Genomic DNA, 23069 nt, shown 5'->3' on the forward strand with positions numbered 1-23069 from the left:
ACTTGGTTGCGTGGTGCCACTAACATTGCTTCCTCCAGTCCACAGACATTGCTGCGTGGTGCCACTAACATTGCTTCCTCCAGTCCACAGACATTGCTGCGTGGTGCCACTAACATTGCTTCCTCCAGTCCACAGACATGGTTGCGTGGTGCCACTAACATTGCTTCCTCCAGTCCACAGACATGGTTGCGTGGTGCCACTAACATTGCTCCTCCAGTCCACAGACATTGCTGCGTGGTGCTACTAACATTGCTTCCTCCAGTCCACAGACATTGCTGCGTGGTGCTACTAACATTGCTTCCTCCAGTCCACAGACATTGCTGCGTGGTGCCACTAACATTGCTTCTTCCAGTCCACAGACATTACAGCGTGGTGCTACTAACATTGCTTCCTCCAGTCCACAGACATTACTGCGTGGTGCTACTAACATTGCTTCCTCCAGTCCACAGACATGGTTGCGTGGTGCTACTAACATTGCTTCTTCCAGTCCACAGACATGGTTGCGTGGTGCTACTAACATTGCTTCCTCCAGTCCACAGACATGGTTGCGTGGAGCCACTAACATTGCTTCCTCCAGTCCACAGACATGGTTGCGTGGTGCCACTAACATTGCTTCTTCCAGTCCACAGACATGGTTGCGTGGTGCTACTAACATTGCTTCTTCCAGTCCACAGACATGGTTGCGTGGTGCCACTAACATTGCTTCCTCCAGTCCACAGACATGGTTGCGTGGTGCCACTAACATTGCTTCCTCCAGTCCACAGACATTGCTGCGTGGTGCTACTAACATTGCTTCCTCCAGTCCACAGACATTGCTGCGTGGTGCCACTAACATTGCTTCTTCCAGTCCACAGACATTGCTGCGTGGTGCCACTAACATTGCTTCTTCCAGTCCACAGACATGGTTGCGTGGTGCTACTAACATTGCTTCCTCCAGTCCACAGACATGGTTGCGTGGTGCCACTAACATTGCTTCTTCCAGTCCACAGACATTGCTGCGTGGTGCCACTAACATTGCTTCCTCCAGTCCACAGACATGGTTGCGTGGTGCCACTAACATTGCTTCCTCCAGTCCACAGACATGGTTGCGTGGTGCCACTAACATTGCTTCCTCCAGTCCACAGACATTGCTGCGTGGTGCTACTAACATTGCTTCCTCCAGTCCACAGACATTGCTGCGTGGTGCCACTAACATTGCTTCTTCCAGTCCACAGACATGGTTGCGTGGTGCTACTAACATTGCTTCCTCCAGTCCACAGACATGGTTGCGTGGTGCCACTAACATTGCTTCCTCCAGTCCACAGACATTGCTGCGTGGTGCCACTAACATTGCTTCTTCCAGTCCACAGACATTGCTGCGTGGTGCCACTAACATTGCTTCTTCCAGTCCACAGAAATGGGTGCGTGGTGCCACTAACATTGCTTCCTCCAGTCCACAGACATGGTTGCGTGGTGCTACTAACATTGCTTCTTCCAGTCCACAGACATGGTTGCGTGGCGCTACTAACATTGCTTCCTCCAGTCCACAGACATGGCTGCGTGGTGCTACTAACATTGCTTCCTCCAGTCCACAGACATTACTGCGTGGTGCTACTAACATTGCTTCCTCCAGTCCAAAGACATGGCTGCGTGGTGCTACTAACATTGCTTCCTCCAGTCCACAGACATGGCTGCGTGGTGCTACTAACATTGCTTCCTCCAGTCCACAGACATGGTTGCGTGGTGCCACTAACATTGCTTCTTCCAGTCCACAGACATGGTTGCATGGCGCTACTAACATTGCTTCCTCCAGTCCACAGACATGGCTGCGTGGTGCTACTAACATTGCTTCCTCCAGTCCACAGACATTACTGCGTGGTGCTACTAACATTGCTTCCTTCAGTCCACAGACATTGCTGCGTGGTGCTACTAACATTGCTTCCTTCAGTCCACAGACATTGCTGCGTGGTGCCACTAACATTGCTTCCTCCAGTCCACAGACATGGTTGCGTGGTGCTACTAACATTGCTTCCTTCAGTCCACAGACATTGCTGCGTGGTGCTACTAACATTGCTTCCTTCAGTCCACAGACATTGCTGCGTGGTGCCACTAACATTGCTTCCTCCAGTCCACAGACATTGCTGCGTGGTGCTACTAACATTGCTTCCTTCAGTCCACAGACATTGCTGCGTGGTGCCACTAACATTGCTTCCTTCAGTCCACAGACATTGCTGCGTGGTGCCACTAACATTGCTTCCTCCAGTCCACAGACATTGCTGCGTGGTGCTACTAACATTGCTTCCTCCAGTCCACAGACATGGTTGCGTGGTGCTACTAACATTGCTTCCTCCAGTCCACAGACATGGTTGCGTGGTGCTACTAACATTGCTTCCTCCAGTCCACAGACATGGTTGCGTGGTGCTACTAACATTGCTTCCTCCAGTCCACAGACATTGCTGCGTGGTGCTACTAACATTGCTTCCTCCAGTCCACAGACATTGCTGCGTGGTGCTACTAACATTGCTTCCTCCAGTCCACAGACATGGTTGCGTGGTGCTACTAACATTGCTTCTTCCAGTCCACAGACATGGTTGCGTGGTGCTACTAACATTGCTTCCTTCAGTCCACAGACATTGCTGCGTGGTGCCACTAACATTGCTTCTTCCAGTCCACAGACATGGTTGCGTGGTGCTACTAACATTGCTTCCTCCAGTCCACAGACATGGTTGCGTGGTGCCACTAACATTGCTTCTTCCAGTCCACAGACATTGCTGCGTGGTGCTACTAACATTGCTTCCTCCAGTCCACAGACATTACTGCGTGGTGCTAGTAACATTGCTTCTTCCAGTCCACAGACATGGTTGCGTGGTGCCACTAACATTGCTTCCTCCAGTCCACAGACATTACTACGTGGTGCTACTAACATTGCTTCCGCCAGTCCACAGACATGGTTGCGTGGTGCCACTAACATTGCTTCTTCCAGTCCACAGACATGGTTGCGTGGTGCTACTAACATTGCTTCCTCCAGTCCACAGACATGGTTGCGTGGTGCTACTAACATTGCTTCCTCCAGTCCACAGACATGGTTGCGTGGTGCTACTAACATTGCTTCCTCCAGTCCACAGACATGGTTGCGTGGTGCTACTAACATTGCTTCCTCCAGTCCACAGACATTGCTGCGTGGTGCTACTAACATTGCTTCTTCCAGTCCACAGACATGGTTGCGTGGTGCTACTAACATTGCTTCCTCCAGTCCACAGACATTGCTGCGTGGTGCTACTAACATTGCTTCCTCCAGTCCACAGACATGGTTGCGTGGTGCTACTAACATTGCTTCCTCCAGTCCAATGACATGGTTGCGTGGTGCTACTAACATTGCTTACTCCAGTCCACAGACATGGTTGCGTGGTGCTAGTAACATTGCTTCCTCCAGTCCACAGACATGGTTGCGTGGTGCCACTAACATTGCTTCCTCCAGTCCACAGACATTGCTGCGTGGTGCTACTAACATTGCTTCCTCCAGTCCACAGACATTGCTGCGTGGTGCTACTAACATTGCTTCCTCCAGTCCACAGACATTGCTGCGTGGTGCCACTAACATTGCTTCCTCCAGTCCACAGACATGGTTGCGTGGTGCCACTAACATTGACTCCTCCAGTCCACAGACATTGCTGCGTGGTGCTACTAACATTGCTTCCTCCAGTCCACAGACATGGTTGCGTGGTGCCACTAACATTGATTCCTCCAGTCCACAGACATGGTTGCGTGGTGCCACTAACATTGCTTCCTCCAGTCCACAGACATTGCTGTGTGGTGCTACTAACATTGCTTCCTCCAGTCCACAGACATTGCTGCGTGGTGCCACTAAAATTGCTTCCTCCAGTCCACAGACATTGCTGCGTGGTGCTACTAACATTGCTTCCTCCAGTCCACAGACATGGTTGCGTGGTGCTACTAACATTGCTTCCTCCAGTCCACAGACATGGTTGCGTGGTGCTACTAACATTGCTTCCTCCAGTCCACAGACATTGCTGCGTGGTGCTACTAACATTGCTTCCTCCAGTCCACAGACATGGTTGCGTGGTGCTACTAACATTGCTTCCTCCAGTCCACAGACATTGCTGCGTGGTGCTACTAACATTGCTTCCTCCAGTCCACAGACATTACTGCGTGGTGCTACTAACACTGCTTCCTCCAGTCCACAGACATGGCTGCGTGGTGCTACTAACATTGCTTCCTCCAGTCCACAGACATGGCTGCGTGGTGCTACTAACATTGCTTCCTCCAGTCCACAGACATGGTTGCGTGGTGCCACTAACATTGCTTCTTCCAGTCCACAGACATGGTTGCGTGGCGCTACTAACATTGCTTCCTCCAGTCCACAGACATGGCTGCGTGGTGCTACTAACATTACTTCCTCCAGTCCACAGACATTACTGCGTGGTGCTACTAACATTGCTTCCTTCAGTCCACAGACATTGCTGCGTGGTGCTACTAACATTGCTTCCTTCAGTCCACAGACATTGCTGCGTCGTGCCACTAACATTGCTTCCTCCAGTCCACAGACATGGTTGCGTGGTGCTACTAACATTGCTTCCTTCAGTCCACAGACATTGCTGCGTGGTGCTACTAACATTGCTTCCTCCAGTCCACAGACATTACTGCGTGGTGCTACAACATTGCTTCTTCCAGTCCACAGACATTGCTGCGTGGTGCCACTAACATTGCTTCCTCCAGTCCACAGACATTACTACGTGGTGCTACTAACATTGCTTCCGCCAGTCCACAGACATGGTTGCGTGGTGCCACTAACATTGCTTCTTCCAGTCCACAGACATGGTTGCGTGGTGCTACTAACATTGCTTCCTCCAGTCCACAGACATGGTTGCGTGGTGCTACTAACATTGCTTCCTCCAGTCCACAGACATGGTTGCGTGGTGCTACTAACATTGCTTCCTCCAGTCCACAGACATGGTTGCGTGGTGCTACTAACATTGCTTCCTCCAGTCCACAGACATTACTGCGTGGTGCTACTAACATTGCTTCCTCCAGTCCACAGACATTGCTGCGTGGTGTTACTAACATTGCTTCCTCCAGTCCACAGACATTGCTGCGTGGTGCTACTAACATTGCTTCCTCCAGTCCACAGACATGGTTGCGTGGTGCTACTAACATTGCTTCCTCCAGTCCACAGACATTGCTGCGTGGTGCTACTAACATTGCTTCCTCCAGTCCACAGACATTGCTGCGTGGTGCTACTAACATTGCTTCCTCCAGTCCACAGACATGGTTGCGTGGTGCCACTAACATTGCTTTCTCCAGTCCAATGACATGGTTGTGTGGTGCCACTAACATTGCTTCCTCCAGTCCACAGACATTGCTGCGTGGTGCTACTAACGTTGCTTCCTCCAGTCCACAGACATGGTTGCGTGGTGCCACTAACATTGCTTCCTCCAGTCCAATGACATGGTTGTGTGGTGCCACTAACATTGCTTCCTCCAGTCCACAGACATTGCTGCGTGGTGCTACTAACATTGCTTCCTCCAGTCCACAGACATTGCTGCGTGGTGCTACTAACATTGCTTCCTCCAGTCCACAGACATGGTTGCGTGGTGCCACTAACATTGCTTCCTCCAGTCCACAGACATGGTTGCGTGGTGCTACTAACATTGCTTCCTCCAGTCCACAGACATGGTTGCGTGGTGCCACTAACATTGCTTCTTCCAGTCCACAGACATGGATGCGTGGTGCTACTAACATTGCTTCCTCCAGTCCACAGACATGGTTGCGTGGTGCCACTAACATTGCTTCTTCCAGTCCACAGACATGGTTGCGTGGTGCTACTAACATTGCTTCCTCCAGTCCACAGACATGGTTGCGTGGTGCCACTAACATTGCTTCTTCCAGTCCACAGACATGGATGCGTGGTGCTACTAACATTGCTTCCTCCAGTCCACAGACATGGTTGCGTGGTGCTACTAACATTGCTTCCTCCAGTCCACAGACATTGCTGCGTGGTGCTACTAACATTGCTTCTTCCAGTCCACAGACATTGCTGCCTGGTGCTACTAACATTGCTTCTTCCAGTCCACAGACATTGTTGCGTGGTGCTACTAACATTGCTTCCTCCAGTCCACAGACAGAGGCTTGGTTCATCAGGGTCGGAAAGAGTTATATATATCAACAGACGCTGACAGGGTTACCATATGTCTAGCTCAATGAGAAGAAAGGTAGCCTGTGAGTCTGGAGGTCACCGGTTCGATCCCCGTCCCAGATGAGTTGTTGAGGTGATCATGATTTGGCATTCGTAGGCTTACGCGTAGTATTTCTTGAGGTTAAGGGTAGGCATAGTCTTACTGAGGTTAGGGTTAGTGAGGGTTTAAAATGCTCATTTGTTAATTGCATGGTCCTCTTTCTCTCAAGTTCAGTCTTCTATGTTTTTATGGCTTATTGAGCATATTACTTATCATTGCTTCTTTCTTTCTTCTCTCTGCAATCGCTGGCCCCGTATTATCGCTGCTTGCAGCTATATTTATAATTATTTTTTTTAAGTAGTCTATTTTTAAATCACGGGTCAAATTTGACCCGCTAACACCACAAGTGGATGCAGTTTTCACACACAATGCAAGGGTTAAGATAATCAACAAATTGTTTGTGAAAATGGGGACCGTGCAAAAATCCCCAAGGCCCCCCTCAGCTGAATTTAATTGAATCAGATTCAGGATTTTAATGTCTTGTCTTTTTTGACAAAATATAGGAACAAAATATCTTTGACCCATTTCATGTTACATTGTCAAGTGCAACAGAGACCCTTTTTATGAAAACAATTATTCATTTCCAGACATTAAAGTGTTACATATTGTCAATAAATAATTTGACTTCAAAGGAAAGATGTCTTCGACAAACATGGTCGAAATGTGGTTCAGCTGTAAAATAATGACACTATAAAGAACTTACACAAAAAAAAAAGAAGGTTTATTAGGAAAAGCAACTATACTGAGCAAACAGAAGTAAATGCTGCATGCTGTTCTCTTCATCCATGGGGGAATTGAAGCGCCAAGCTCCCTCGGTCCATTTCACAGTCATCAGCAGTGTATTCTTATAGCATCGGGAGGATATTGAAGACTGTTTTGCTTTTTTTTCGCTGTTTAAGTGATTTAATTTAGGAAACCCAAAATAGACCCGTCTCTGTCTGGCTACTGGTAGGGCATTAACAGAATAATCGAATATTCGAATATTCGACTATCAAACCGACTATTCGACTATCAAACCACTATTCGATTATTCGATAAAATTTTTTTTTTTTTTTTTTAATTTTTTTTTTTTTTTTTTTTTAGATTTTTTTTTTTTTAGTGGCTTTTCTGCAGCAGACACGCAGCTGTGAGCTCTGGTGTGACGTCAACTCGCATTCCTTGAGTCCAGTCATCAATGTCATTGAAAAAAAAAAAAAAAAAAAAAAACTTTTTATTTTTTTTATTTTTTATTTTTTTATTATTTTATTTTTTATAATCAAATCGATTAATCGAATATTCGAATACTTATAGGTCGAATAATTCGAATACTAAAAATCACTATTCGTGAATGCCCTAGCTACTGGACACATTTTCGCCACCCCCTCTCTCTTGTCTCTCAGGCGGCGGTGTGGCGTCAGCTAAGCTCATGCCTCAAATGTCGATGGACTGAAAAAGTATAAAAGGTCACCGGGATCACCGTTGGAGGATCACTGCAGTCGACTCCGAGTCTTCCCTGTGTCATCCATCGCTGTGCAAAAGAAAAAACACACAAGAGGTGAGTTTTGAAGGAAGGACGCATTAACCCTTTAAGACCGGGAACGCATTTGTGTGTCATTTTAAGATTTCTTTGGCTGTATAAAAATAGCAGATATACAAGCTCATAGCGCGGCACCGAGTGCCGCGCTATGAGCTTGTAGATCTGCAATTTTTGGGGGAAAAAATGAAAATGTGTGCAAATTTTTCAATATATATATTTTTTTTAAAGTGTGAAGGTTGTTACACACCGGCGAATATAGCGAATATACGCAAAATTCGGACTCGTTCCGAATAATTAAAAGACGCTTTTTCGCATCGCTTTTTCGCTTTTTCGCCCCATGTACGGAGCCATTGACTTTATAAGGTTTAAAAAAAAACGCATTATTCGCACGAAAAAATCGCCCCGGTGTGTAACAACCTTTAGTATTTAGAAACTCAGGTCTTAATGGCATAAGCCAGCCATACAGCCAGCCAGCCATGCACCGGGGACCACTGGCAGCGGCATCAGTCTCCGACACCTCGCAGAAAATGTAGTGTTTTTTCTGTATATGGCTTCTGAAAGATGACTTCAGAAAGATCCGGTGCGAAGAATGGCTTTGGCTTCTGCTTTATGGGGAGACAGGCAGAGATTTACGAGGAGGAATGGATCACGGGAGGGAGGTATAGCAGCCGCAGGGAAAGACGCGCCTGTCCTCAGCTTCTCCAATGGGACGTTGGAATGACATGGCATATCAAATAGGCTGTACAGTTCTCACATATTCAAAGTTTTTAGTAGATTCATTTGCGTTTATTGTTATGGGCTTATTTGAAACGTAATCGTGTATTGGAAATATCATTGGCGACATTTTAAAGCGCAATCGAATTATTGTGGAAGTGATGCCTTAAACAGACTACGTTAATAGATGGCGATGATGATGCATTGAACCCATTAAGGAACTGTGTCATTTTTAGATTTGAGCTAAAAAAGCATTATTTTACACTTTGGGCTATTCAAAAATAGCAGATATACAAGCTATGAGCTTGTAGATCTGCTATTTTGGAAAAATCGTTAAAATGTGTGCACATCTTTGAAATATATATATTTTTAAAACATTTTTAACTCAAATCGTTGTTTCTGGGGGTCCCTGGAACAAGATATTTTGATGGGTCTGCGGCCAAATACATATCATTTTGGGGGTCCTTGACATGAAAAAGTTTGAGCACCACTGATATAGAAACATACGTTTTTCAGAATACTGTTGAGATTTAGGAGACATATAGAATCGGCTTCAGGTCTTAATGGGTTAAAGGTAGGGTAAGTGATTTTTTTTTGGCAATTATATTTTTATTTTTTGTTAAAAAAGGTTAAAGTACTATTATATTCTGATAGTAATCATTGCTACAGAGCGTTTGTTCGGTCACAGGGGTCTCTGCAGCTCTTTAGTAAACAGAATATACTACATTTTGAAGGTAGGTGACAAAATGTAAGCCAATTAGGAGAGAGAACTGAAAATGCATTTTCTGTTACATGGGAGACTCCATTTACTGAACAAACACTCTATAGCAATGAGTACTATCAGAATATAGAGCTATTTAACACTTATTTTAACCAAAGTAAATCCCTTACCCTACCTTTAACTATCTTAACATAGCCTAATGAATTTGAAATGAAAAATAAATAATTGTAAGTAGCCTCGTAATTGGTAAGATTACAAATTCATTTAGCCTACCAAGTGTTTTTACCCCGATAAATAATCCTCTATAATTGTCCCTTTCCTCAGATTAAAATGGCCTTCTCCGGTGTCCTTACTGATGCAGCCATCACTGCAGCCCTGGACGGAGGCAAAGGTATACCTGAGTTATTCCTTCATTCACCAAACGACCCTCAAATCATGTGTTAGCTTAGCATCCTTAGGGTATAATAAGCATCTCTATCTGCTGCGTAACCGGTGGGTCATGTGCGTCATTTCAGCCGCTGATTCGTTCAACCACAAGAAGTTCTTCGCCGCCGTGGGTCTGACGGGCAAGACGGATGCTGACGTGAAGAACGTTTTCTCCATCATCGACCAGGACGCCAGTGGCTTTCTTGAGGAGGACGAGCTCAAGTAATGCACCCTTTTTCTAAACGGACAGGACAAAACGCACCAGTCACCACTGCAGCTTAGTCTGTTACACTCGGTGGCGATTGCCGACCAGGACCGATCTTCAAGCTGTCGGCAAGCTACAGTGTGGTTCAAAATACGTTTTCCACAAATTTTTCCTTCAACATCTTGTTTATGGCCCAAAATGACTGGATATATAGGTTTTGTAGCAATCTGTAGCAATTGCAGAAATATTAGACCTTCATTGTCGAATGTTTAAGCATGTTCTAATCATGTATGCTTTACTGTAACTCTTTGACTGCCAGAGTAATAGTGTAATAGTGTGCCACGCTGCCAGCTAAAACGAGCTATTTTACTGTACCTTGGAAAAATCATGGAATATTCTCTGTGACTTCCGTCCTCACGGAGATAGAAAAAAGAAATGTGTCTGGTCGTGATCCTCCTTTCCAGAGCTATGGCCAGTTGAATGTGGTTTGTTTTTGCGAAAAACAACAGAAACCGAGACATTTTTACTTTTATAAATCCTTTAACGTGAAAGGAAAGGCTTTTTTTGTTGTTGTGAGTGAATACGTGATTTTTGGGTGTACTCTTCTTCGGTGGTGCTTGGATGCACCCGCCCCCCCCCATAAAAAGAAAAAGACGTGTCACCTCGTCAGTGGCAGGCTACGCCTTAGCAGAATCAGGCGGGCATATAGTTAATATTTAGAAAAAAATTGCCAATTTAACACTGAGGTGCCCACTCTCCCTTGGTGCCCACCTATCCTGTTACCGTTCAAAATACTCACCGTATCCCATGCGTAATGTTGTGTGTAACATGGGAATTGCATATATCGTGTTTCAACTATTTGTTGGTGTTTTTCCGTTTGTCCTCCAGGCTGTTCCTGCTGAATTTCAACAAAGGTGCACGCTCACTCACCGACGCTGAAACCAAGACCTTCCTCAAAGCCGGTGACGTGGACGGCGATGGCAAAATCAGCATTGATGGTACGGTTCTTCCTTCTGAAGCTTCCTCATGTCATGGACCCCCCAACTGTACTGTCTCTACTTTAGGCCATGCCCCCCCCCCCCCCCCCCCCCCCCGGACTCTGATATGTTAAAATATGTTTTGGAGAAAATATATGAATCAATTATAAACTAGACGCGTCGCAATTCCGGGGAAATTGCAGAGTGTGGTTGCGCCGACGCCGGTCGCGGGTCGCGGCCGCCGGGACTCGAGGAATAGGCCGGGAGGAATAACGTCGGAGGCTGCGCCAATTACATTGTCACGTCTCTCATGAGATCGCTTGCGTTTCATTTTGAAAGGATCGATCCACCCCGAAATAATGTTTTTGCATCAAACGGTTACATTTTGCGCATTTGTGGCGCCCCCTATGGGTCAAAGTGGAAATGCTTTTGGGAATTTGTTGAGTAAACCACCCTCGACATGTGATTTGAATTTGGGATTGACCGGACGTTTCGTTCGTGATTTCTGGCATTTTTGGTAAAACGGGCCCCTCCCGCTAACTTTGGAAGCCATTTACGGACGAACGGTAAGGTCTATGAAAATGCCGTTTGGATATGTTTACCGCATGGGCTCAGAGATCATGTGTACCGATTTGTGTGAGATTTGGAAAAAAATTGTAGGAAAAGGAGCAAAAAGTGTGTTTTGAAGAAAATTCAAAATGGCGGAAAATCTATCCTGACGCAAATGGGCGTGGCCTATATGGGGAGATGCGTAATGACCCAAGGAATCCAGGGAAAAAGAAATTTTGATTTTACGACCTACGGTTCAAGAGTTATATGCCAAAAGGTAAAGTGGGCTGTTATAGCGCCACCATGTGGCCGACTGGTGTGATTATTTTCATAATAATTTGGCAAAAAACTATTAACCTCCCCTCCAAATCTTGTAACTGTAGCCCTTACGGTTTCCGAGAAAAAAATACTTGAATGGGAGTTTTTGCAATTCCCATTAAAGTGGATGGGGAAATTTAATGCAGAAATAAATCAATATCAAAAAATCTATCCTGACGCAAATGGGCGTGGCCTATATGGGGAGATGCGTAGTGACCCAAGGAATCCAGGTGAAAAGAAATTTTGATTTTCGGACCTACGGTTCAAGAGTTACAGGCCAAAACGTAAAGGGGGCTGTTATAGCGCCACCATGAGGCCGAATGGTGTGATATTATTTTCAATAATTTCGGACAATATTATGAATTATCCCTCCAAATCTGATAACTGTAGCTCTTACGGTTTCTGAGAATAAAAATACTTGAATTTGAGTTTTTTCACTTTTCCATTAAAGTGGATGGGTGAATTTAATGCACTAATAAATCAATATCAATTAAACTATTTAACCAATCTCTTAGCAAAATACAAGCGCACGATTCCCGATTTAGACGGTCATTTTGATATATGGCACAACATTAGGTAATAAAAACTGTGGGAGGAGATGCGGTTCGAAATATTGTTTATCTTGAAGTGGAATAAAGCTATAGAGTACTATAGTCTGGTTGCCCTGTTGGGCAACCACACTAACTAGACGCGTCGCAATTCCGGGGAAATTGCAGAGTGTGGTTGCGCCGACGCCGGTCGCGGGTCGCGGCCGCCGGGAGTCGAGGAATAGGCCGGGAGGAATAACGTCGGAGGCTGCGCCAATTACATTGTCAGGTCTCTCATGAGATCGCTTGCGTTTCATTTTGAAAGGATCGATCCACCCCGAAATAATGTTTTTGCATCAAACGGTTACATTTTGCACATTTGTGGCGCCCCCTATGGGTCAAAGTGGAAATGCTTTTGGGAATTTGTTGAGTAAACCACCCTCGACATGTGATTTGAATTTGGGATTGACCGGACGTTTCGTTCGTGATTTCTGGCATTTTTGGTCAAACGGGCCCCTCCCGCTAACTTTGGAAGCCATTTACGGACGAACGGTAAGGACTATGAAAATGCCGTTTGGATATGTTTACCGCATGGGCTCAGAGATCATGTGTACCGATTTGTGTGAGATTTGGAAAAAAATTGTAGGAAAAGGAGCAAAAAGTGTGTTTTGAAGAAAATTCAAAATGGCGGAAAATCTATCCTGACGCAAATGGTCGTGGCCTATATGGGGAGATGCGTAATGACCCAAGGAATCCAGGGAAAAAGAAATTTTGATTTCACGACCTACGGTTCAAGAGTTATAGGCCAAAAGGTAAAGTGGGTTGTTATAGCGCCACCATGTGGCCGACTGGTGTGATTATTTTCATAATAATTTCGCAAAAAACTATTAACCTCCCCTCCAAATCTTGTAACTGTAGCCCTTACGGTTTCCGAGAAAAAAATACTTGAATGGGAGTTTTTGCAATTCCCATTAAAGTGGATGGGGAAATTTAATGCAGAAATAAATCAATATCAAAAAATCTATCCTGACGCAAATGGGCGTGGCCTATATGGGGAGATGCGTAGTGACCCAAGGAATCCAGGTGAAAAGAAATTTTGATTTTCGGACCTACGGTTCAAGAGTTACAGGCCAAAACGTAAAGGGGGCTGTTATAGCGCCACCATGAGGCCGAATGGTGTGATATTCTTTTCAATAATTTCGGACAATATTATGAATTATCCCTCCAAATCTGATAACTCTAGCTCTTACGGTTTCTGAGAAAAAAATACTTGAATTTGAGTTTTTTCACTTTTCCATTAAAGTGGATGGGGACATTTAATGGCACTAATAAATTAATATCAATTAAACTATTCAACCAATCTCTTAGCCCTATACAAGCGCACGATTCCCGTTCAAGACGGTCATTTTGATATATGGCACAACATTAGGGGATAAAAGCTGTGGGAGGAGATGCGTCTGAAAAAAAGTTTATCTATAAATAAAGAAACTAGACGCGTCGCAATTCCGGGGAAATTGCAAAGTGTGGTTGCGCTGACGCCGGTCGGACTATCATAATGTCGTCTGGACAGGTTTATCGCAGGGGTCCATAGATCACGTGTACCGATTTGTGTGAGATTTGGAAAAACATTGTAGGAAAAGGAGCAAAAAGTGTGTTTTGAGGAAAATTCAAAATGGCGGAAAATCTATCCTGACGCAAATGGGCGTGGCCTATATGGGGAGCTGCGTAATGACCCAAGGAATCTAGGGAAAAAGAAATTTTGATTTTACGACCTACGGTTCAAGAGTTAAAGGCCAAAAGGTAAAGTGGGCTGTTATAGCGCCACCATGTGGCCGACTGGTGTGATTCTTTTCATAATAATTTCGCAAAAAACTATTAACCTCCCCTCCAAATCTTGTAACTGTAGCCCTTACGGTTTCCGAGAAAAAAATACTTGAATGGGAGTTTTTGCAATTCCCATTAAAGTGGATGGGGAAATTTAATGCACAAATAAATCAATATCAAAAAATCTATCCTGACGCAAATGGGCGTGGCCTATATGGGGAGATGCGTAGTGACCCAAGGAATCCAGGTGAAAAGAAATTTTGATTTTCGGACCTACGGTTCAAGAGTTACGGGCCAAAACGTAAAGGGGGCTGTTATAGCGCCACCATGAGGCCGAATGGTGTGATATTTTTTTCAATAATTTCGGACAATATTATGAATTATCCCTCCAAATCTGATAACTCTAGCTCTTACGGTTTCTGAGAAAAAAATACTTGAATTTGAGTTTTGTCACTTTTCCATTAAAGCGGATGGGGCAAATTTAATGCACTAATAAATCAATATCAATTAAACTATTCAAACAATCTCTTAGCCCTATACAAGCGCACGATTCCCGATTTAGACGGTCATTTTGATATATGGCACAACATTAGGGGATAAAAACTGTGGGAGGAGATGCGTCTGAAAAAAAGTTTATCTATAAATAAATAAAGAAATAAAGAGTATAGAGTACTATAGTCTGGTTGCCCTGTTGGGCAACCACACTAACTAGACGCGTCGCAATTCCGGGGAAATTGCAGAGTGTGGTTGCGCCGACGCCGGTCGCGGGTCGCGGACGCCGGGACTCGAGGAATAGGCCGGGAGGAATAACGTCGGAGGCTGCGCCAATTACATTGTCACGTCTCTCATGAGATCGCTTGCGTTTCATTTTGAAAGGATCGATCCACCCCGAAATAATGTTTTTGCATCAAACGGTTACATTTTGCGCATTTGTGGCGCCCCCTATGGGTCAAAGTGGAAATGCTTTTGGGAATTTGTTGAGTAAACCACCCTCGACATGTGATTTGAATTTGGGATTGACCGGACGTTTCGTTCGTGATTTCTGGCATTTTTGGTAAAACGGGCCCCTCCCGCTAACTTTGGAAGCCATTTACGGACGAACGGTAAGGTCTATGAAAATGCCGTTTGGATATGTTTACCGCATGGGCTCAGAGATCATGTGTACCGATTTGTGTGAGATTTGGAAAAAAAATGTAGGAAAAGGAGCAAAAAGTGTGTTTTGAAGAAAATTCAAAATGGCGGAAAATCTATCCTGACGCAAATGGGCGTGGCCTATATGGGGAGATGCGTAGTGACCCAAGGAATCCAGGGAAAAATAAATTTTGATTTTACGACCTACGGTTCAAGAGTTATAGGCCAAAAGGTAAAGTGGGCTGTTATAGCGCCACCATGTGGCCGACTGGTGTGATTATTTTCATAATAATTTCGCAAAAAACTATTAACCTCCCCTCCAAATCTTGTAACTGTAGCCCTTACGGTTTCCGAGAAAAAAATACTTGAATGGGAGTTTTTGCAATTCCCATTAAAGTGGATGGGGAAATTTAATGCAGAAATAAATCAATATCAAAAAATCTATCCTGACGCAAATGGGCGTGGCCTATATGGGGAGATGCGTAGTGACCCAAGGAATCCAGGTGAAAAGAAATTTTGATTTTCGGACCTACGGTTCAAGAGTTACAGGCCAAAACGTAAAGGGGGCTGTTATAGCGCCACCATAAGGCCGAATGGTGTGATATTTTTTTCAATAATTTCGGACAATATTATGAATTATCCCTCCAAATCTGATAACTCTAGCTCTTACGGTTTCTGAGAAAAAAATACTTGAATTTGAGTTTTGTCACTTTTCCATTAAAGCGGATGGGGACATTTAATGGCACTAATAAATTAATATCAATTAAACTATTCAACCAATCTCTTAGCCCTATACAAGCGCACGATTCCCGATTTAGACGGTCATTTTGATATATGGCACAACATTAGGGGATAAAAACTGTGGGAGGAGATGCGTCTGAAAGTATTGCTTATCTAAGTTTATCAATAACAATAGTCTGGTTGCCCTGTTGGGCAACCACACTAACTAGACGCGTCGCAATTCCGGGGAAATTGCAGAGTGTGGTTGCGCCGACGCCGGTCGCGGGTCGCGGACGCCGGGACTCGAGGAATAGGCCGGGAGGAATAACGTCGGAGGCTGCGCCAATTACATTGTCACGTCTCTCATGAGATCGCTTGCGTTTCATTTTGAAAGGATCGATCCACCCCGAAATAATGTTTTTGCATCAAACGGTTACATTTTGCGCATTTGTGGCGCCCCCTATGGGTCAAAGTGGAAATGCTTTTGGGAATTTGTTGAGTAAACCACCCTCGACATGTGATTTGAATTTGGGATTGACCGGACGTTTCGTTCGTGATTTCTGGCATTTTTGGTAAAACGGGCCCCTCCCGCTAACTTTGGAAGCCATTTACGGACGAACGGTAAGGTCTATGAAAATGCCGTTTGGATATGTTTACCGCATGGGCTCAGAGATCATGTGTACCGATTTGTGTGAGATTTGGAAAAAAAATGTAGGAAAAGGAGCAAAAAGTGTGTTTTGAAGAAAATTCAAAATGGCGGAAAATCTATCCTGACGCAAATGGGCGTGGCCTATATGGGGAGATGCGTAGTGACCCAAGGAATCCAGGGAAAAATAAATTTTGATTTTACGACCTACGGTTCAAGAGTTATAGGCCAAAAGGTAAAGTGGGCTGTTATAGCGCCACCATGTGGCCGACTGGTGTGATTATTTTCATAATAATTTCGCAAAAAACTATTAACCTCCCCTCCAAATCTTGTAACTGTAGCCCTTACGGTTTCCGAGAAAAAAATACTTGAATGGGAGTTTTTGCAATTCCCATTAAAGTGGATGGGGAAATTTAATGCAGAAATAAATCAATATCAAAAAATCTATCCTGACGCAAATGGGCGTGGCCTATATGGGGAGATGCGTAGTGACCCAAGGAATCCAGGTGAAAAGAAATTTTGATTTTCGGACCTACGGTTCAAGAGTTACAGGCCAAAACGTAAAGGGGGCTGTTATAGCGCCACCATGAGGCCGAATGGTGTGATATTTTTTTCAATAATTTCGGACAATATTATGAATTATCCCTCCAAATCTGATAACTCTAGCTCTTACGGTTTCTGAGAAAAAAATACTTGAATTTGAGTTTTTTCACTTTTCCATTAAAGTGGATGGGGACATTTAATGGCACTAATACATTAATATCAATTAAACTATTCAACCAATCTCTTAGCCCTATACAAGCGCACGATTCCCGTTCAAGACGGTCATTTTGATATATGGCACAACATTAGGGGATAAAAACTGTGGGAGGAGATGCGTCTGAAAAAAAGTTTATCTATAAATAAATAAATAAAGAGTATAGAGTACTATAGTCTGGTTGCCCTGTTGGGCAACCACACTAACTAGACGCGTCGCAATTCCGGGGAAATTGCAGAGTGTGGTTGCGCCGACGCCGGTCGCGGGTCGCGGCCGCCGGGACTCGAGGAATACGCTGGGAGGAATAACGTCGGAGGCTGCGCCAATTACATTGTGTCGTCACTCCTGAGATGGCTTGCGTTTCATTTTGAGAGGATCGATCCCCCCAAAATAAGGTTTTTGCATCAAACGGTTACATTTCAAGCATTCGTGGCGCCCCCTATGGATCAAAGTAGAAATGCTTTTGGGGATTGGTTTAGTATACCACCCTCGACATGTGATTCAAATTTGGGATTGACCGGACGTTTCGTTCGTGATTTATGGCATTTTTGGTCAAACGGGCCCCTCCCGCTAACTTTGGAAGCCATTTACGGACGGACGGTACGGACTATCAAAATTCCGCTTGGATAGGTTTATCGCATGGGTCCATAGATCACGTGTACCGATTTGTGTGAGATTTGGAAAAAAATTGAAGGAAAAGGAGCAAAAAGTGTGTTTTGAAGAAAATTCAAAATGGCGGAAAATCTATCCTGACGCAAATGGGCGTGGCCTATATGGGAAGATGCGTCGTGACCCAAGAAATCCAGGGAAAAAGAAATTTTGATTTTACGACCTACGGTTCAAGAGTTATAGGCCAAAAGGTAAAGGGGGCTGTTATAGCGCCACCATGTGGCCGACTGGTGTGATTATTTTCTTAATAATTTTTCAAAAAACTATTAACCTCCCCTCCAAATCTTGTAACTGTAGCCCTTACGGTTTCCGAGAAAAAAATACTTGAATGGGAGTTTTTGCAATTCCCATTAAAGTGTATGGGGAAATTTAATGCAGAAATAAATCAATATCAAAAAATCTATCCTGATGCAAATGGGCGTGGCCTATATGGGGAGATGCGTAGTGACCCAAGGAATCCAGGTGAAAAGAAATTTTGATTTTCGGACCTACGGTTCAAGAGTTACGGGCCAAAACGTAAAGGGGGCTGTTATAGCGCCACCATGAGGCCGAATGGTGTGATATTTTTTTCAATAATTTCGGACAATATTATGAATTATCCCTCCAAATCTGATAACTCTAGCTCTTACGGTTTCTGAGAAAAAAATACTTCAATTTGAGTTTTTGCACTTTTCCATTAAAGCGGATGGGGACATTTAATGGCACTAATAAATTAATATCAATTAAACTATTCAACCAATCTCTTAGCCCTATACAAGCGCACGATTCCCGATTTAGACGGTCATTTTGATATATGGCACAACATTGGGGGATAAAAACTGTGGGAGGAGATGCGTCTGAAAAAAAGTTTATCTATAAATAAATAAATAAATAAAGAGTATAGAGTACTATAGTCTGGTTGCCCTGTTGGGCAACCACACTAATAAAGTGTATAGAGTACTATAGTCTGGTTGCCCTGTTGGGCAACCACACTAATTAATCTATTAGACAAGACTAGACAAGACAAATAGTACAAAACAGCATGGGTTTTTAAAATGGAACGTGTTACAACTCAACTAATAGATACTTATAGGTCCAGTTGCTATTCAGCCAGCTCTTTTAATTTATATGGAATAAAATCCCAAATGCTATAATAGGCTCTATGCACAGCAGCCATATTGGAAAGAAATTGGGCCTCTGGGAAAAAAAAAAAGAAGAAAAAAAGTGGAGTTAGGAGGTTTTGTTCATCATTGATAAGAACAGCTGAATGGACCTCCAAGCTCACAATGAGGTTGGAGGTCAAAAGGGGGTGGAGCCTGGAGTCAGCAAAACCAGCTAACTCCACCCCTTTTTGGTGGAGTTAGCTATATACTTTTCATTGGTTCAATTTTGTTTTTACCAACACACAGACGTAAAGGCTGTTCAATGGCCCTGATTTATGGAAAGAAAATGCAAAAGCGTCAAAATGTAGTTAGCTGGTTCCTGCCCGACAGCAAGGAGATGGCGACTGATAACATTGTGTTTTGTTTGTTTGCAGAGTTCACTGAACAGCTCCCCTCCACCTGCTGCTCTGATGGAACAACACTCTGCTCACCTCATGACCTCCATTTTCATCTGAATATGAAATGATTTGTATACATACATAGATACGCTCCTCCTATGCAACACACCGACCTTCCATGATGATGATTGTGAATTGTTGTGTTCATGTCTTAAAAAGAATTATGACTTTAGCTTACTGTAAAAAAATAGATAAATCTATCATGCACTTTCCAGGAACAGTCGATACAAACAAAGAATAAATATTCTTTTGCTACGGTTTTATTTGAGTTTTTCCCCCCATGCACGACACACATGGGAGAGAGAGAGAGAGAGAGAGAGAGAGAGAGAGAGAGAGAGAGAGAGAGAGAGAGAGAGAGAGAGAGAGAGAGAGAGAGAGAGAGAGAGAGAGAGAGAGAGAGAGAGAGAGAGAGAGAGAGAGAGAGAGAGAGAGAGAGAGAGAGAGAGAGAGAGAGAGAGAGAGAGAGAGAGAGAGAGAGAGAGAGAGAGAGAGAGAGAGAGAGAGAGAGAGAGAGAGAGAGAGAGAGAGAGAGAAGAGAGAGAGAGAGAGAGAGAGAGAGAGAGCTCTCAAGTGGTTTCTTCATGTTAATGTAAACGGTACCAATTACATGAAAATGGAAATAAAAATAGCATGGGGGTGTTTATGCTCATCAGTCCATAATAGTAGACTTCATATGCCCATTCACTAGGAAAGACCAAGCACCAGAGAAAAATGTTACAATAATTGGGTTTGGTTTGATACTATCTGGGAACCCATCCCCCCCCCAAAAAGAAAAAACAGCACCCTCTGCTGTTTTTTTCCTAGCTCGGAATCTGTTCTTGAGAGATAAGGTTTGATATCCAGACAGACAATAGCCTGTGATTCAGCCACTAGGCCGGTATTCAGACGATAGACAAGTCAGTGGGGCCAACGTGATGTCTGTCTGCTCTGTGGGCTGGTGCTACTCAAGGATTAGCCATTTCAGATGAGAGACACGCCTGGATTTAAAAAAAACAAAATTATATATAAACGGCTGGCCTGGTTCGGCCTGGAATGGAGCGGCCGTTTGGGAAATTGTCCCTAATTTCCCAGTGGCCAGCACGTCCCTGACTATTGCACTGTACATTATATGCCACTAATACTACTGATATGCTAGGGCTAGGGCCTACAACTGCTATTTCTGCCTGAAACACCTCAGCCTCCAGCTCAGTGGTCTCCTCTCTGTGCTTGCACTCTTTACTCGTCGTTTCTTTTACGACTGTCTTAACATCGTTGTTTGCAGGTTTCACTTTGGTTCCTGCCGCTTCGTTACTCCGGCCTCCAAGTTGTGGAATGACCTCTGACCTCGCCTCTCAGTCAGGACTACAGACTCACTCCCCGTTATCCACGACAGTCTGAAAACTCACCTCTTCAGACTCCACCTCACCCCCTAGCACTCCTTTCTCCTACACTACATGCACCTCACCCCCAAGCCCTATCTCACCTTAATAGGCTCTATGCACAGCAGCCATATTGGGAATGAATTGGGCCCCTGCCTTACTTACTTTACAGGTGTTACCAATAATACTAATTAAGGCTCTGTTCCATTTAGTGTGGCATAGTGGTTGTCTTATTTTCAAGGACCCCCATAACTCTGAGAGTGTACAAATGGAACCACATGGACCATTTGGTTCCATTTGTACACGCTCAGTGTTACACACCCACCATAAGGGGCCATTTGGGAACCAAAATGGAGTGTTTCTAGTGAGCCAACATGCACAATATCAGCACCCTGACCAGAATGGAACCGAGCCTTCATTAGTATCATTGGTAACACCTGTGAAGGAAGTAAGGAAGGGGCCCAATTTCCTTCCAATATGGCTGCTGTGCATAGAGAAAATTACTGAACAAGCAGTTGTTGTCTTCATCAGCAGACGCTGTGCAGGTCATCGTCTGAGTTTAACGCCAAGCTGGAGTAAACCGGTCTGAGTAACAATGTAGTCTACAATGATATAGATTTGTCCTTACCGTACACATGACTGTTTTATGTATGATACGCTCAGCTGGTTATCACCTCATGCTAGGAGACATTTTCATTGGTTTCAGTTTTTGCTCTTAAATGTATTTATTTTAATTACCCTCTATATTACCCTTTATAATATGCAAATTCAACCCTTGCATTGTGTTAGAAACCTGCTGACACTTTAGTGGGTGTTAGTGGGTCAAAACACACAAAAGAATAGATTTTCATCCCCCCGCACACCTCTTAGCTGACTTGTTATGCATTCATATCCATGTAAACACTTTTTAAAATATTATTTTGGGTTAGGGTTTCATCTTTCAATGTATCTCGTTTTTTTATTTTTTTATTCACTCATTACATTTCCTATAATGAAGACTATCTAGCTATAATAGACTAATATTAGAACACACTTCCAAAAAAAAAATAATAATAATAATAGTATTAAGAAATAGTGACACCTGTGGTGCTGTCTTATTTTTCATAAACCCAAACTTTAGCAAATGCAAATTTAGGACAAGTTTCTCTCACTCTCAAACATGTAAACATTGAATATTGACAATTTTAATTGAATTGAGCCAGACTTCTCTGCCGGGTCATATTTGACCCTTAACACCACAGATTTTTTTATTGTTTTTTTATAGAGACCATCAGAATGAACTAAAATGGTAATTAATTGTGTTACGTTAAAATAGCTGTCTCTGAGGATATCATGAAACGTTGTGCCAATAAAGAAATGTAAAAGGTACTTTCTCCCTGTTTAAACTTGAAAACTGGTAAAAGATGACCCTGTGTGGATGGAAGGGTTAAAACAGTGTTTAGTTCCATCCAGACAAACATTTTTTTATTGTTCCTCGAATCCTAAATACATTGAGAGTTAAATGTTCTTTTAAGTTTAAAGCACCATCAGACTGGAATCATCTAGTGTACCTATTTCACTTCACCATCAATTACCTCCTTTCATTTCTTCAAGACTTCTTTGCTTGTGTCTTATATATTTCCATACATTATATTCAGATCATAATAGGTACACATTCATACAATTCTAAAAGCTACAGCTCTGACCTACAGTGTTGAAATCATGTCACATGAGAGCCTGTTGATTGATTAGGTCAGATAAGGAGCTGAGTGGCTATTGTCTTAGAACAGTGCTAGAACTCGTTTCCACCTTTTGGACAATACACAAGTCACATGCTTAATCAACAGAATGCAACGCCCACATGCATAGACCAACCCATATAAAATAAGGTATAGATCACTCCTTCTCCATGATCACTAGGAGAGAGGACGTCAGAATCTGCCTGGACCTTCCAACATTTCTTCAGCAGAGGCTAAGGGTTTTCCACAGACCTTGCATTTAACCACAAGATAGCGTTGTCGGCAGAGAGCGTAGAATTAGCTTAAAAGAACCATCCAGATCTGGTGCTACTTTGTATCTGTAAGGTGAGTTGATTTGGGGGCGCGAGGTGGGACTGTTTCTGGGGTGGATCACGTGAAAGTGACTAAACTAAAATGTTTTTGTAAATGCAGTCTGTGGGTCAGGGTCATGGGACCTTGCTTGTCCCATATAAGGTTTGTGGCCTTGGCTGAAGAAATGTTTAAATGTTAGAAATAATAG

At 43.7% G+C, this 23069-nt stretch overlaps 1 protein-coding gene across 1 annotated transcript; it reads left to right on the forward strand.

Annotated features, from left to right (window-relative positions):
• Positions 1-7721: 7721 nt before the first annotated feature.
• Positions 7722-19530, forward strand: LOC311036166 (parvalbumin beta-like; the record flags this gene model as incomplete). Its single annotated transcript, XM_084044693.1, has 5 exons — positions 7722-7767; positions 9509-9575; positions 9700-9832; positions 10704-10818; positions 19450-19530. Exons 2-5 carry the CDS (start codon positions 9515-9517, stop codon positions 19528-19530), a joined length of 390 nt encoding a protein of 129 aa, XP_083900819.1. The 5' UTR covers positions 7722-7767; positions 9509-9514.
• Between the last annotated feature and the right edge of the window lie 3539 nt (positions 19531-23069).

The sequence above is a fragment of the Gymnoscopelus microlampas genome (genome assembly GCF_963454915.1).
Source record: "Gymnoscopelus microlampas genome assembly, chromosome: 20".
Classification (NCBI taxonomy): Eukaryota; Metazoa; Chordata; class Actinopteri; order Myctophiformes; family Myctophidae; genus Gymnoscopelus; species Gymnoscopelus microlampas.